At 45.6% G+C, this 16,996-nt stretch overlaps 1 protein-coding gene across 1 annotated transcript; it reads left to right on the plus strand.

Moving 5' to 3' along the window:
* The first annotated feature begins 1,401 nt into the window (after positions 1 to 1,401).
* Positions 1,402 to 16,574, plus strand: LOC119389013 (LHFPL tetraspan subfamily member 6 protein). The gene is made up of 2 exons (XM_037656309.2): positions 1,402 to 2,664; positions 15,111 to 16,574. Exons 1-2 carry the CDS (start codon positions 2,046 to 2,048, stop codon positions 15,335 to 15,337), a joined length of 846 nt encoding a protein of 281 aa, XP_037512237.1. The 5' UTR covers positions 1,402 to 2,045; the 3' UTR covers positions 15,338 to 16,574.
* Positions 16,575 to 16,996: the final 422 nt, after the last annotated feature.

Raw genomic sequence — 16,996 nt, forward strand, 5'->3', positions numbered from 1 at the left:
GGTACGAAAAGAAGAGGCTGCCGGCGACACTACATGATAGCTGTTGCCGCAATTCGCCATTACGTCATATCTGCTCGATCCCAACTAATTATTCAACTCTAAAAATGAATGATTTTATGTTTTAGTGAAGCGAAATGCTAACCATCACAAGTCTTGCGAACACTGAGTTAACCAGCGCGATACAAATACGAAGGACTACTTTGAAATCTTTCACCTAGCATTGACGCACAGTCGCAGCATTGACGCACAGCATCGGACAAAAGTAGTATGAAGAGATCTGTGTAAGGATCTGAATAATGAGGCTGCGTATGCTGCCAGTCATGAGGTGCGCTCTCAGTCGTGTGCATTACGCAAATGAATTTCGCATCTCCTGAGAAACAAACCTTATAACATAAATGTTGCACGCCAGGGAGCATGGACGCAACAGATCTCTCCCATTTCCCCCAAAGAAATATGCACATCAACACCGCTTGACAGCGCTCCTATACGCTGCACACGAAAAAAATATAGTAGGGCCTACGAATGAAAACAGTAAATCCCGAACAGCCGGTTGGCCCCCACAGCCGGCACACACTTCGGGGACATAGAAGAAATCTCCGATGAAGACGACGATGGCTCCCTTTCTGAAATCGGGGATGTTACGAAACCGAAAAACAGAATGAATCGCAGAACCAGGACACGCACACACCGCAGCGGGAATCCTGAAAAAAAGTAGATATAAAAAGCAGCCCATGCGGAGAACAGCGAACATCCAGCAGAGAAGGAACTGAAATGGTAGCAGAAGAACCTCTCACATCGGGAGCAGGGGACTGCGAGGAGGGAGAACGTGCTCGAGCAGAGAGGGCAGGCCAGGGCGCATGCGCTCCTCCTTCGAGCCAAGGCGGCTGCGGCGGCAGCGCGTTTCTTTGCGCGGGAAACAGCACCACTTGTTGGCCTGGCAACGCTGATCCTCCGGGAGCATTCGAGGAAAGGAGGGATCCGCCGAGGCGGAGAGAGGCTCCCGTCTGGAAGGGGGGATCCGCTCGGTCCCGGAGAACGCTCTCTCATTCCGATGCTGTCGCTCAAGGAACCCGGCTGCACGCTGGGGATCGAGGGAGCAGTGGCGCGCCAGCGGCGTTCTGCGCCGTTGCAGCGCTCAACGCGCGTCGCCTCTCGCACGGAAGAGGATTCCGCAGTGCTACGCCGCTCGACCGCCGCTTTGAGCGCTACGTCAAGTTTTCGCTCCAGTTGAGTGCTCACAGCGATGCGCTAAGACGGTGGGATTCTTGTGGCTTCACGATTGCAGCAAAGCGGAATACGTTGGTGGACGGCTCGATAGCGTTCGGTCGTGCACTGCCCGGTAGCACCGACGTCGGATTTCGACCAAGCTATTGCGCACTGGACACCGGCGGATGCTTTTGCTGTGGGTGCAGTCATTAGAATTCTTGAGTGTGAATTGAGTGGAGTTCTGTAAAAAGCCCCCTGCAAACATTGAGGCAGTGAACGTCATTCCTTCTCGAAGCACGATTTCGTAATTGAGCTGTTTTGCCTATGTATAAGGAAGAGAGGCGCTTTGAAAGCGTACACCTTTCCACGAAACAAGTACAAATGAGCTTCGCGTGATTCCGTGTGTTGTTTGAATCGTGTTGCAAATTGAATTGTGCTGGTTTAACAAGGGAATTCCAAGGACACAACATGAGTTTTATGAACATTTCGAGGCGTTCTGTAGCATATCTCTGTTGTCTTGGAATTCTCTCATGAGCAGAAAACAGAGCACAGTGCCTCGATATGCTTATTACCACGGGCATTGACCCTGCTAACTTCAACAAACGTTATTACGAATAGTAGAATAATATTGTATTGTTAAGAGTCGGTACCAATCTGAGATGAATAGATCGAGTTGAAAAAGTACTGCATGCGCATCTTGAGAGGATGTTTTACATGAGACAAGATATATATCCTAATAAGCAGCTTGATTAATAAATGTGACGGTCGTTACAACTTCAATGTAACAGCGATATCCGTCCGTTGACATTAGAGGACGTGGCTTAAATTGACAAGTATCAATGATCATCCGCAAAGGAAATAAGCCTCGCGCACCTGAAGGCCTGGAGCCGACAGTGGACGACATCGCTCGCAGACTTTGTGCGGTGCACCCAATTTTGTGTCCTCCTGACATCGACGGCTCCGCGCTGTTCCTGGCACCGCCGCACGTGCACGTGCTGCGCTACAAGACATCATGGCCAGTGTCCGTGGCCTGGACGCTGCTCTCCACTTTGGTGGCTCTCATGAGTCTCGTGAGCCTCGTTCAACCAGAGTGGCTGGTCCGCGAGCGGACGGACGTGTATAGACCTCCGTTGACCTACGACCCCGATGACCTGGCGTACATGTTGGGTCTTTACGGTGCCTGCTACCGAGAATCCGACGACAATAACGCCGGCGGTGTGGCGGCGAGGGGTGACGCACTGTGCTTCAGGTTCGACGACGCACCCCCGGGCCACGAGCAGCCGCATGCGGGTGCCAGATTCCCTTCGGCCACGTGGCGCGCCGGATTCCTGCTGTTCAGCTCTGGCTCGGCGGTGCTCTGCATCGGGGCCGTGCTCGCGATCCTCTCGCTGGCGATGCACGGAACAGCGAACAGAGTGGCTGCTGCGGCTGTCATAGGGCATGCTCAAGCAGCTGGTGGTAAGATGCATACGTTTTCACTGTTCCTCAGGATTACCGAACGGCATTGTAGAATAATGGTTCTACTGTCTGGTCTTCCAGGGATAACAATCTGGCTGTTTCTTCATATTCGGGCTTTTATTTAAATGCGTGACTGTTTGGAAAAATTGAAGCAGCATGCACAGGTGGCGTAATACGGAAATGAACTGCGAGTTGTGGCATAGTGTTACGTGTTATCCCTGTGTTCACTGATGAGACATTGGGACCTTAAGACTTGTCATTAGCTTTAGCAAGAACGCGGGAACGTCTGAGATTTGCTGAAGTCTGCAAAATACGCATGTCGCGTGAATGTACGTCATGCTTGACTGGCAAGGGACAGACTGCAGTATATTGAGACAAGACAGCGAAATCAGATGGAAAGAACATGTCTAAGAAGTCCGTTATTTTTGCCGATGTCTGCTTTAGCGAGCATCTTGTGCAGCATAACATCATTTTTTTTTCTAGTCTTAAGCAAAGTAAACTTATTACTCCATACGTTAGCTGCTCTAATCACTATTTTACTGCATTTACTCCCTTCAGTGGCAAGGGTACCCAGCCGGCACTTGAGCTTGCCAATTTATATGCATTTTCCTCTTTTTTCCTTGATCGTTGACTCAAGCCATATCTGTGTTAACGTGGTGACTCAAAGCTGTTGTCCACATTGCGGTGCTCTGGCTTGTGGAAGAAACGTTGTCTATATATAATTTATAGTTGAGCTGATACTACCGAGAAATCTACAGATACTTCAATGCGACAGAAACAACAGCGCATGATTCAGGTTGGTAAGCGTGCGTGTTTAATTGTCTATAGTGTAGAGCAGCATTAGTGTGCAATGCTTTTATCGTTCCCTCTTCCAGGGCATGCAGCCAGGCTGGAAAAACCTCAGACCTACTAGGCGCGAAAAAAATGACGCACAAAAAGTGAACCGAAAGTGCCACCAGGCTGACGCGGAAGCGAATGCTTTCCAAAGTGTATCATTAAAAGGCGAGAGTTTAACTGCTGACGATGAAAGGAAGAGACCGCTATCAAAGGTAGTAAAAACGTACTTGGCGAATTTATGAGTTCGTTGACTCCGTCAAGGTTGTGGCGCCGCATACCGCAGTCACGGTTTGCCCGACTCTACGAATAACTGCACTGTTTTATGGGCGCATTTGCTAAAATGCCCACCGAGACTCTCCGTCCTCTGTAATCGATATTTGCCTGCATGAAGCTAACTGGAGAGTAGTGAGACGCGCAGTTACGCATATGGGAACCTACCCATAATCTGGCAACAGTGTTCTTATTTGTAATTTTCTTGCTTTCATCGTTTTACGGTCGACGCCATCTCTTGGGATACTTTTTCTTAATTCTGCATTGTGGCAAGAAGCAGACACATTTGTAGGTGTATGTGCTACTGGCCTTTCATCTACATTGTATTGTCGAAACATTTTCCTCGTTGTACAATTATAACGCCGCGGTGACGTCCGTTCCGTGACAGGTTTGACAGAAAGGTCTAAGCAATTTCAAAATGTATTTGCTTTAACTATGACTGGACTAAACATATCGTGACTTCCACAATACCGACTATGTTTCCTATTTGAAAGAAAACAATACATTTCCGTCGTTCCTTTTCGGATCAGGTGAACAGAATATTCTTATTTGTTTTCAAACGAGCTTTAAGTTTGGAGCTTTGACAACATTCGCATCGGTTACACTTATACAACCACCACATTTTCCTATGCCTCTTTGTTCACATACTTCAAGACCGACAAAGTTTGGTGTACAACGCGAAAGTAGGTTACACGTACCGGATTTAACACCCGGCAGAACCCATCAGCGAAATTACGATGGCGAGAAGATAGCGCTTTGCGTCCGTAATACATCGCCCTCCTGCTTCGCAGCTGGTGCGAGAAAATTGAGATTGATCTCTCGGAGAGAGCCACTCGCAACAGCGCAGATTGCACAGCAGAGCTCATTTCCGGCCGGCATTGGGCAGCCTGAACTGGAGTGCCCATTGCGCGCGGCCATTTTCAGGAACAAATCCGGTCTTTTCTCGGTAGTTACGCAATGAACAATATAGTGTTGTGAAGTGCTTCTCACATCACATATTGCAGACGTGCGTCGTGCTGCACATTTTTGTTTAGCACGCCGAAATGCTTCTGCGGAAATTGTCGAGAGACAACATTTGTTGAGCGGCAAAGCCCTGAGTTCTCATTGATGTGTAAGCGCAACAAGTATCGTCTTCTGTAAGCGTAAACCTTTTCGAAACAGGCGCATTCATCTCGTTTCGTTGTTTATTCGTTTCTTCCTTTGTTTGAACTGCGTAGTATTTTATCCTTAGTCTTTTTAGTTGCTACGGGTATGTCATTTTGCCTATCGCAGTTTACGGTTCTATATGCACGTCAGTGCTCTGTTTAATGTCAGTGTTCAGTTTTAATGCAAAACACACTCGTTTTTTTATGGATGTGCCGCCTGCAATGCATAGCATATGATTCAGCTATAGATATGAGACTACACCTGGAGACGTTGTACGCGAAGCACCATTACATAACACTATCAAAAGTAGATCCATTACACCGCTTACGTTTCACACTACAGTCCGTATTCACAAAAACATATTACGATGGAACATTTGGTAGGAACACCTTTTAAGAAATTCTGCCGCCAAATATAATGAATGAATGCTCCTGGGGGAAGAATCCCTTTAGAACGAAAAGTTCAGTGATCTTGTTCCTGCTGTTTCTAGTGATGTTGTTGCGCTGATGAAAATGCACTAAGGCCTAACGAAAAAAGTGACAGGACAAGTGGTGCGCAAACTTTCAACTGTTTACTCGAAAAAGCACGTCAAAGATATGCACGAAACATTCATGAAAGCAAGTCAGTTTTTTGTTCTTTTTTTTTCGCAAGCCATCGTGTTCCTCGTGTGCATTCTTATCTGCGCAACAACATTAGAATGGCGTACCAACTGTTCCAAGTTGAAGCTTTCCTGCTGTTTACTAAATGTGTTGGCGCATGTCGCGACGGCGCATTTACCATGCGGCAACGTTTACGCGCGCAAACAACATCAATGGTGTCAAAAAGAGCAGGCACGTGTTTCTGGATACATTTGCAGCCACGGCTTTGTGTAAAAACAGGAGTATAGTCGCGCTAACTCGAGCGAGACGAATACACCGACAGCCGCACGTGAATACGCATTCCGTACGCTCATGAATAAAGCACCAGCGCAGGGTGGGAAATGTATGTCGAAGTGCTGACATGGTGCGAAGCTTTCGCGGAAATATTTTGTATAGCACATTACGCACAGACGCGTGCACACTTGACGGCGTCATGAGCGTCGCGTAGCACGCGAAAATAGTGAACGTACTAACGAAGACTAGTTCATTCGGATGATCACCAAATTGCGTCACTGCTGTGATTTTCGTGTTCTATGTTATCTGTCTGGCACAAGTTCGTTCTCTGAAATGTTTCGTCTGTTTGCTTTTGTCATTTTGCCGACTACTTATGTCAACATCCATGATCGTAAGGTGTTGCTAACTAGCCAGCAAGAATAGAAGCACGGTATAGTTTTGTACAGTATATAAAATACTTAGAGCATGAGGCATATTTTGCCTGTTTGCCAAATTGTGGTATGATAAGTAACAAATCAACAGGAATGTTTTCTGCAGAGCTATTTGACACAGTGTTCTTAAGAGAGAAACGAGCGCGCGACCATTCGAGCATTATGTCCTCGCCTGCTCAATGTCTCCCTGCTAAGTGATGTGAAGCTTTAAAGGATCACGTGGCGAAAGAAAGCAGCCGCTCGCAAGTCAAATGTACCTAAACCGCGCAGCTTCTTCGGCGTCCGACAACGTGTTCTAGCGACATGTATTCATATGATTCCATGCTGAATATTTGTGAAACCCTGCCAGCTGAAAAAAAAAAAAATAGGCAGATCCTACGCCTTGTGACAATCGGTTTCATGCGAAGCAATCAGCAAGGAGCTGTCGTAGCTGCATTTCTTGGCTTTGAGCCAAACGTTGCGAGGTGAATCGACATGTTTTTGTAAGCGTAGTAGTTGCTTGCACATCGTGGCCTTAACGGGCACGTCGAATACACTGGCGCTAAAAGGGTAACTTATGGCCTGACGTAACATCAGCACTCACTTTAGAGCACAGACGTCAGTATTATCGAAACGAAGTGCATTTTAAGGTGTGAAATGTCATACGTAACTTTCGTTAGAGTATTCCTCCGGGGTCGAGCAACGTTTGAATATAGCTTGCTAAATCATAGGAATACAAATGTAATGTTTATTGCTTCGCAATAAAATTAGATAGAAAGCACTGCAACCACGATTGACGCTGCACGACATTACGCCTGCATAGGGTCTTTTTCAAAAGCAGTTCCAAGACGTGGCGTGGCTCTGTGGTAGGATGCCCGACTGCCACGCAGAATGCTTGGGTACGATTCCTGCTGGTATCCGGATTTTTATTCCTTGCATTTGTCGGGTGAACGTTGCTGATGTCGCTGTTCCTTTACGCTCTCGCATTTAAATTACCAATGTCTATTCTCGCCGTTCCTGAGAAGATATAAACTGTCAGTCACCTGTGGCGTATACCCGCTTACTGTGGCCCGTGGTATATGGGTATGTGCCACACGTGTCTGGAGGAAAGGGTTTGACGACGCATGCGACAGGATTTTCACGTTATTCATGTCATTACCAGACAGTGGTATTCAACAAACTCTCTTACCCTCCCATGCCAATTTTGGTGAACACCAAGGTATGGAGGCGATCACGAGAGCACCCAGACGTAGGCCGCTAGATAGATAGATAGATAGATAGATAGATAGATAGATAGATAGATAGATAGATAGATAGATAGATAGATAGATAGATAGATAGATAGATAGATAGATAGATAGATAGAAGTGTCTTGGGTTCGCTAAGGAATGCTTCGCATTTAGAAGGCGCGCATTTACTGTGAGGAATGTGACGGCATGCGTACCAACCTCTAGTTCTCGCGCTCCAGGTAAGACATGTAAATTGGTTAATGAGCCGTTCACAGTGTTTATCGTACAAAAATGTGTAGTGACTGTGTGGCGTAAAATTTATTGCTCTCAAGTTCATGTGCAGCAATATACGATGAGCCTGTGCGATACTTACATGAAAAGCTTCTCGCACTACAGGCTTACGGACACTGTTACAGATAACGTGTGTATAGCTAGGGCTTACCGTTTGTTGGCGAGCAAGAATGTATTTGCCACAGAAATGGGGCAAACCCCACTACTCACCATTGGTTCATTAGAACCAGAGAAGGCAAGATATGGTCGTCAAACGCCAACAGATGCGGCAAGCCCTACGAGATTTCGCATTCCGCGAAAGTGAGAATGCCGCAAAAAGACGCATGCTGCTCAAGTGGTTCCTCAATACCGTGCATGAAGCGCCAAGCACACGCGGCAAGCCAGAAAATACAGCGCATGTCGCGGCAAAAAGACGCGTACTGCTCAAATGGAGCGCATTAAAATACAGCACGATAAGTTAAAAAAAAATTATCTAGACAAGCATTTCGAATTTAGTTGTAGAATGTTTGATCGGAAATGGTTCGAAATTCCATGTCGCCTTTGTGACGTGTATTTAACAGCTTCGCTGATCATCTACCATAATAGAGAGGAATGGATCCTCATTTTTTTAGTCTTTTTGTAGCAGGTATTCAATAGACCACATTATTTTACAGCGAAAGCTGTTATGAGATCATTTCACCGGCCGTTTTTGGCGCCGCAGTTGTCTGCCGCCGCCGCCGCCGCCGGTGTCCGTAACCACTATCGCTCGAAATAAGAAAAAAATTCCAGGATGGAACGAGGTTCGAACCTGAGCCCTCTGCGTGGGAGCCCAGTATTCAACCTCTGAGCCTTGCCGGTGCTTGAAACTGCTTTTCAAAACGGTCTTATACAGGCTTCATGTCGGGAAGGAACCACATTAACATATGCAATATAGCGTGGTAGAAGAGTAAAATAAACACCGAGCGTCGCACAGCGCGAATTGTGTAATCAGGCGTCACAAAATGCGAATTGCGCAACGAGAAGGTTGTTCAATGCTTCCACCCCATAAAGCGGGCTCCGCCATAATTCTTCATCGTCATCAGGCACAGCATCAACAAAGTGCGCATAATGCCTTACATGCGTTTAGCAGGTACTACGGCTCTCCGTAGAATGACGAAAAATGGCATAATGACTGGTTTCCTACTTCTAAAAAATTGCAATGATTTATAGCAGAGTGGGTTCCTCGCAAGTGCACTTGTATTAGTTGCCAAGGAAGCCCATGAACGCATGATCCATTTACTCGGTGTCTCAGTAAAGTTCTTCGCCCTCCCCCCCCCCCCCCCCTCTCTCCCACGTCAATGTATGTTATACAGTATGGCGGGAGAGGGACATAGCGACCGGGCGTCACCTAATGTAAATTATATAACTGGTGGGCCGCTTAAAGCTTCCAACCCATTACAAAGGGTTGAGCCATAATTCTTCATCGTCATCAGTCGTCGCGTCAACAAAGTGCACATAATGCTTACAGACGTGTAGCTGGTGCCTCGCTTCTCCGCAGAATGACGGATAATGGCTTAGTAGGTGCTTCCGAACTTCACAAAAATTGTGATTTATGGCGTAGTGGGTACCTTGCTAGTGTACTTGTATTAGTAGCCCCAAGAGAGCTTACAACGGTGCTTAAGAAACGCCGCTCTTTCAGCTTTCGCTGTGACTGTGCTGCGGTTTCAGCGCAGGCCTGGTTTTTTTTAATCTCGCGGGCACATTCAGAGCGAGCATGCGTAATCGTGAACCCAGTTGTCATATGTCGGCGAGGCCAGCGTAGAGGCTGCGGGATGGTTACGTCACAGCTGCTGGCAAGCGAGCACTGGCGACCATCATGTGATAACAGGTTGATGCTAGAGTATATAGTGTACTAGAATAATATACTAGAGTAGCTGTCCGTTCCCCGTAAGCAGCAGCCGCTGAGCAAAGGTGGCTGCCCCTGCAAGCGATAAAAATTCTGGTCTATAAGGACACCGAACCTTTTGATTTTTTTTATATTTTTGGTACTGCGCAAATGCAGGCTACCTGCTCACTGCAATTCTCCGGCGGTCTTTTAACTAGCATAAGGCTCTCTAAGTTTGATGCCAACAGCCAACAAGTAGGAATTCAAGAGAACAGACTTTTGGGCTAGTTGGTTCCTACGTAACAAGCAGGAACCTCACTTTTTGTCTGCCGTGGGTAAATTTAGATTTTACTTTCAAAGGATATGCGGGCCACTTGAATGCTTTTGCGCGACCGGTGGACCGCTATGAATACAATTGCAAAGTGTGAGAAAGAAAGTTAAATTGAAGCAGATCGCGGAATTCAGCATCTGCAATCAAGAACTTGAATGTTTGGAAGAGACTTTCGATAATGGGCGTGTTAAGAACACAGTGCACAAAATTTAAGATCCTGCAGCTCTGTACTAGGCTAAAGGTGTCGCACTTCCGTAAGGTTCCTCTGTTCGAGCATTCTAAGCGGACATAAGCTGAGCAGCCGTATACAGCATACGCGAATTTAATGCGGTCTTTATTGTTCTTGCCAATGTCCTACGATCTAGAGGGAGAAACTATTAAAACCAGCGTACAATAAACATGCAGCCTGCCCCACATTGGGTAGCATTATACGCACATATCAGTGACCTTTGGCAATGTTTTCTCTTTATGAGTCGCTGGGTTGTATGCCTCATGCTTAAGTGTCTTGAAATAATGTTCTTTCCAAAGCAACCTATTGTAAACGCTGATGTCCGATGTGGAACATTCTTTTCTTGCAGGGAGCATATTTCAAAGTTTGTTTCTAAATCCGACAAGCCTCATCAGATAGTTCGCAGCGATTGCCAAGCAAAACACACTCTTTGTTCCCATTTATTAATGAAGGAGGTCACGACGGAGTTAAACCTTCTGCTGTGCCACACAGCTTAATCATTAGCCAACACTGAAACGCTAATCGCGCAGTTCTTATAACTGATAGCACGCAGCACCTTGTTGCCGTGCTCCTGTGCCTTCTATTGAGGCTGTCTGTTGGTTTTTTGAAATCATCATACGCTGATATGCGAGGTATATTTCAGAAGTTTCGACACAAGCACTAGTACTCCAGGAGAACGCAAGAGAAGTTCGTTCTCTTGTATCAATTATGTCAAACAATACTTCATTTCTAATTTTGGTCAGTAACCAAGCAATCAGGGTCCATATTCGCAAAAGTATCTTTCGCCAAAAAATTTTTGTAATAAAATGTTTAAGCCAATCACAGTGCGGGACATATCATTAGCGAAGCCGTCTGACCAATGGAAATGAAAGAGAAGTTTTGTGAATTCGGCCTTAGTTCTAATAACCAGGTTTGCAAGTTCTACCTTGAGCTTTCAAATATCTAGTCAGACTATTTTTTAATTATTATGAAATTAGGCAGCTTAGAACTTACAAGTGGTTATGTACTAACCCTTTTTTACGTCCTGAAGCACACCCGCTAGGTATAAAACTCTTTCGCTATGTAAGCGCTTGCACAGTGCGATGGTAAGGCTCTCAAAACAAGCGACGCGGCAACTACCTTGTTAGTCGTTATGTGATATATGGCAACGCACACCGGGTAAAAGGGCGAAACGAAACACGTGTCCCCTTGCGCGCTAAAGGTCGTGTGTTTGTCGTCTGTTACCGGGCGAAAGCACGACACATCCTTTAACTTTCTGTGCGTTGCCATAGGATGTAATGTTTACCCAACTAACCCACAAGTACATTTTAAACAAGTTAATACTTGTTTAGGTTTTCTTGTTACTTGTCGTTCGTTTGCCCAATCCGCTTTCTCATATGGTTGTTGAGTATGGTTTGCTTGGCGATCGCTGTGATGTGCCGCCCAGAAGAAAGCACGGTACTGGCGTAAATCACAGCCAGCGCGTCTATCGCCTGTTCATATATGTAAAATACACTGCTTCACGTTTCATTTCTACACAATAAATATAAACAAAAGAGAAAATGCAGCGTTTATAAGTTGTATACGCCTTCAGAAAAAAGAACTACAACAATAAGGTCAGTTAATTTTGTTATACTTCATGTGAGAGGCACCTTACTAGAGATACCAAAGATAGGTGCAGGTTCGTTGTGTTGCACTTGATTTTCAGGATGTGAAGTTCCTACACGATAAGTCATGACTGGACGGACTGTTTCACTTATCTTTTTCGGCAATGTGTTTTGGCATTATTCAAGGCAACTTATGAGATTATCATAACGTTAAACCAACATCAAATAATATCGCCTACTGCAATCATCCCGTCTGAGTTTGCATGCAGCGAACTGAAAGAAGATAATGGACCATAGAAAGATTAATTCTCATAGAGAACCTTTCGTCATTCGTTCACTAGTCGTGAGTGGGCTGTGCATCGCCACATGCAGATTGATTCTGCTACGCATAAGTTTTGTATCTTCTGAATCTAAGAGTTTTCAAGCAGTACCTTTTTTCTCCTACCCTCTGGGCAGTGCTTCCTTTCCTTGAGACCAGAAATATGCATCTTATAGCGACCTGGTGCAGAACTAGGTACTCTCTCAAATGAGGCCGCATCATAAGCATGGTTATTTCACAATGTATGCTGTCCCTTCTGTCACTTTTATAATCACAGTGTCGACAAGGTAATAAATGCAAGTCACACGAGACACTCTAGTTCTATTCAGGCGGTGCCAATTGAATTATTTTGGCTACCAATTCTTCTCACGCCATCTATCAACAGCAAGTGCACTACGAAAGGCGCACTTGCTCCACGGCCCCGTCTAATTCATGCAAACGGTAATCCTGCCCATCTCTCACTATGATTACGGGGCAGGCACCCCGCACTCAAACTTATCCATCGCGCGAACGCTGGGTGCACGGAGCGATGACTCGACCTCTGCACTTCTGTGCTTTGTCCTCGAGAGAAAGCCATCTTTCAGGCGGATAAAGGAGGCCGAATGCCGAACGAGACAGGTCTACAACCCGAATAGCTTTAATCTTTCCCCGCAATCCTGCACTCTTTGTATTGTGCAAGGCAATACGCGATGGGGGCGACGGGAGATCCCCCTGCTTCCGGACCGACCTCTGGAATCTCCCCCTCCCTCCGCAGGCATCCCTGCCCTCTACCCCTGCCGCCACCGCACCCTTCTTGGGCACGAACCCGTGGCTTCTGCACCCGATCAACAGGATTGCTAGCTGACTCACCGCAAGCGTGGCGCCCTTTCACCCGTATTAAGGGCTTGGCTTCTTTGCCTTGCAAGGGTGTAGCACCTTTCACCCAGCCGCGTTTTGTGCCAATGCGCCCTTCATTGAGACGTCCGCAAGCAGATCGCGGAGACTTCGGCATAATCGATTTCTCCCTTCCTTTAACCAGGGTCCCCGCTACTTCTCTTCGAGGAGTTCCGTTTCACACTCACAGTAATGCCAGCGGTAACTCCTAAAAGTCATTAAATAGGCTAGTTTTGCCATTTAAGCATGGAACTTGAGCTGCACGTGCGTATAGTCTTGTGGAGGTTGTAGTATTTTTCTACATCGCGGCTTATGTTTACGCCCGCGATGAGCCGTTATATCGTTGTGATGAGTCATGGTTTGATGTTTCCTTCTTTGTCCCAGTGATATTTTTTTTTCGTTTTAATTTTGAGCAACACTGAAGTTCTCAGCGTTAAGTAGTATACACAGTCAATGCATCTGCGATTTTTTCATGTTTTATTTAAACAAAAAAAAAAGAACAGTACTCAGAGGGTTCCTAGTATATTTTTAGACATGCATGAGAAGTGTTTACTAATTGTCAACTGCTCTTTCCCTCGAACTGTTAAATTCTCGGTTCTGTGATCTCTTGCAGTGATCGCGCACATTCTCAGACGGAAGCCCTGTGCGTCCCTCCAACTTCTTTGTCATGTCGATCTTCCATGAACGTTTTGGATTACTTCTGAAGCTTAAGCACAATGGCCAATTAAGGGGCAACGATTTGTGTAACTGCCAACCGATGCTTCTTAAAAGCAATCGAAAAATATGCGCACGTTTCAAAGAATGGCATTACGCATGCTAAAAATGGAATGCCTTAATATATAATCCTGTGGGTCGAACGCCCCAGAGATGTAAAAGACGCACAACTGGAACACGAGGGGAAAGCTTTTTTCTAAGCACTGGTGTATTTCACTAGGACAAAGGTGAAGAAGCATCGGACAAAGAAGTGCCCATGCGTAGATAACAATGCGCAGAATGCGAAATAACGCACCGAATTAGAACAATGCAAATAATTCATGAATTACTGCGGAACGTGAATTGCTTCGAACATATGGCCTTACTATTTAGCACTTATCTGCAAAATTACATATTGCAATTCAAAAGTACAAAGTCATGGCATAGTTGGTATGGTATTATTAACAGACTAGCGCCAATAAACACAGATGAAGAAAGTAGCGCAGTGTCCCGCTCGCTTGTTTTGCTGTCTTTGAGTTCTTGGTCTACTGTGTTATTGACTTCTGGAACCGAGCATGTTTATGTGCGAATTATTTCACAATTTTATGAGCGGCTTAACATCATAATTTTTCTGTTTCGCTGACAGCGCGGAATATAAACGTGGCTATTGGTAAACACTATCGATGGCGAGATTACGGAAAGTTCTTAATGGCGTTATAGTGCCATATAAGCCTCAATAATAATTATTCTGTGCCGATTACAACATGTCACCACCTATGTGCTCGTAAATTGCAAGTCCGGTAACGTTGTTCCGATTAGTCACAATGTGCGATAAAATGATTAAATCTATGCACGTTCAAATACTGAAACTACCGAATGAAAACGGACATTCGGAATAGTGAACGAATCTCCGAATATTAAACCGAATATTTAGCAACATTTCATTTGAAACGCAACCCATTATTTAACGACTTGTTTATTTAAAGGCAGATTGTTATAAAAAGATAGCGCGAAGAGTAAGCAACAATGACAGGGGCGTACAGGGACAAGTGGTCGTCCCTGCGTGCCTTCCTCTCTTACTTTGCAAAAGGGGGTTCGAGCTAACTGGCACTCCGTACTCAGCAATGCTAAGCCCAAACACGTTTAGAGAAAAGAGGGCAACAAACACGAATGAGCGCTAGCTTTCAACGAATTACTGTTATTATTTTTTTTTAAATTTCAAGCGAATAGCTCATTCACAGCCAAAAACATGATAAATTTTGAACATGAGCGCTATAACCCGTCATGTACAACGGTCACGTCGAATTAGGGAATTTGGAATCATTGTGAATCGAAAATTATTTACGGATACCGCTTCAACACCATCCATTGACCCATCTGTGCAACACTTTTTGAAAGTGAACGTGTGTTTTGAATATTATCATATCTTTCTTGTCAGCTAGTTTCATATGCGAAAAGCAGCTCATATTATACTATTATTTTTGTGACCTCTCCCCACCCCCATTCCATGATCGCAGTGATTCTGCAGGCGACCGCCCTTCTGCTGTTTCCCTGGTTCCTGGCCACTGCTTTCGCACAGGCTCACTGCGGCGACGAGTCGGGAGCCTTTTCGCTCGGCCACTGCCGGCTGGGATGGGCTTCGGTTCTTGCCGGCGTCAGCACACTGCTCGGACTCTACTGCCCTGTCCTGGTGCGCTTCGTCTCTTACCCGGTCTACGCGCCGTGCTCCTGGAATGTGCTATAGTGTTCTGAAACGCTCACGTGGCACGCTGAAACTCAGTGACTGAACTTACCTCTTGCACGAGTGAAAAGCGCCCGGATACCTGACTGGTGCGTGCGCATTGTTCAAGCCACAGGCAAATGTGAAGGCATCCTCTACTAATGCCAATTGTAAAGGCATACTGTTTTAGCTCAACGTGAAACGTGTTCGCGAGGTGTTCGTGTGCAAATATTTAATATCACTCGATTTAACGGAGGGAAAAACCTCCGATTTCATTTCACACAGACCGCAATATCTGTGCGCAGTGTAATATGTATTATTATCATTCGCGAACTTCCACTGGCAGCGATTTCGAATGGCTGTTGTGGTACGCCAGATCTCACGTTAGCAAATAACGAAACGCCCTCCGCACATCTGACCAAGTGTGAGCTACAAAGCGAGATTTATGTGCACGCAATGTCTTGGTAAGTTGGCACGCAACAATAGAGAAGGCGGTTTGTAGAGCCTTTATTTAGGATCAACTCACGTGGTGCTGGTAGTGCCTATGCTGTTCTTGATGAAAAAAAGAACTGGAAATTTCGATATTTAGCACGTGTGACACTTCTCCGAACTCTTTTGGCATGTAAGTCTGTTGAGCGCTTACAGCTGCCTAGAATGCGATCCAACTTAATATGACCAAGATTCACGTGCAGAGTTGCACGCTTGTTGTATGAGTCAGTCCGAGAATTTCTGTGCGCACGTTTTAAAACCAGCGGCACACCAGGAAATGCTCCAAAAGTTGTTGGTGTCATAGTTCTTTGCCCCAATGTGCATGTAGCATTCATCATTTCTTGTATTTTGATCACTGCGAAACGACACTGTGAGAAGTTTGTGAAGCGTTTATTCTTTGTCTTAAGCGACAGAGCGCTCAGTAGCGTGCAATAAGGTGCAGGCGAAAGAAAGATATATTTTGTGCGAGTGTTTGAATTGCAATATTTTTGGCCGGAACTGTGCAGTATGCCTGCTCTGAATCATGTGCGCCATGAGCAATTCTCTAGCTTCAATTTGAAACGACTGCGTTTTTCGAAAGTGTTGCTTTCGCACGAACGATGCGAAGGTGAGTCAGTGCTCATGAACCTGTTTATATAACGAGTGCGCGTCACGTTTGCGAGAAAGAATTGTAACGGAGCGTGAGAAAGGTGCTGTGACGTATTTTGAATATATGTCGACCCTTTGGTACAAAATGGCGTGGCAGACACGGGATACATCGAATAAAGAATAACGGAGGTCATACACGTGCCTGTTTCTTTCTCTGCCACAGTGTCACTCCAGCGCTATTAAGAAGTGTTGCTGTTCGGGCGAGTTGGTGTTTTGTAAGCGCAGCGTTATGCTTAGATGAACGGTCCAAGTGACCAGAAAGAACTTATTCACAGTAAAGCTCAAGCCGATTCAGCCATAGTGTTCGTATTGCAATTAGCAAATCAGTGTATTGACGTACTGATAACGTGAGGACAACTTGGCGGTAGCATGCACAGGAGCAAAATAATTAGATACATGGAAGAGAAATGGGTGCAGTCAGACTGACGATGATGATGATGATGTAGTGACACGACAATTTTCAGGCAGGCAGCAATTTTTCGGGCAGGCAAAACAGAAGTAAACGATATGACCCACTACCCAATAACGTAATCGCTATACTGTAAC

Source organism: Rhipicephalus sanguineus, chromosome 4, assembly GCF_013339695.2.
Source record: "Rhipicephalus sanguineus isolate Rsan-2018 chromosome 4, BIME_Rsan_1.4, whole genome shotgun sequence".
Classification (NCBI taxonomy): domain Eukaryota; kingdom Metazoa; phylum Arthropoda; class Arachnida; order Ixodida; family Ixodidae; genus Rhipicephalus; species Rhipicephalus sanguineus.

Excerpts from the sequence above, each read along its gene's own strand:
- LOC119389013 (XM_037656309.2), top strand. The coding sequence starts at position 2,046 with ATGATCATCCGCAAAGGAAATAAGCCTCGCGCACCTGAAGGCCTGGAG. Across the intron at positions 2,665-15,110 it reads GCATGCTCAAGCAGCTGGTG|TGATTCTGCAGGCGACCGCC; the intron begins GTAAGATGCATA and ends CCATGATCGCAG.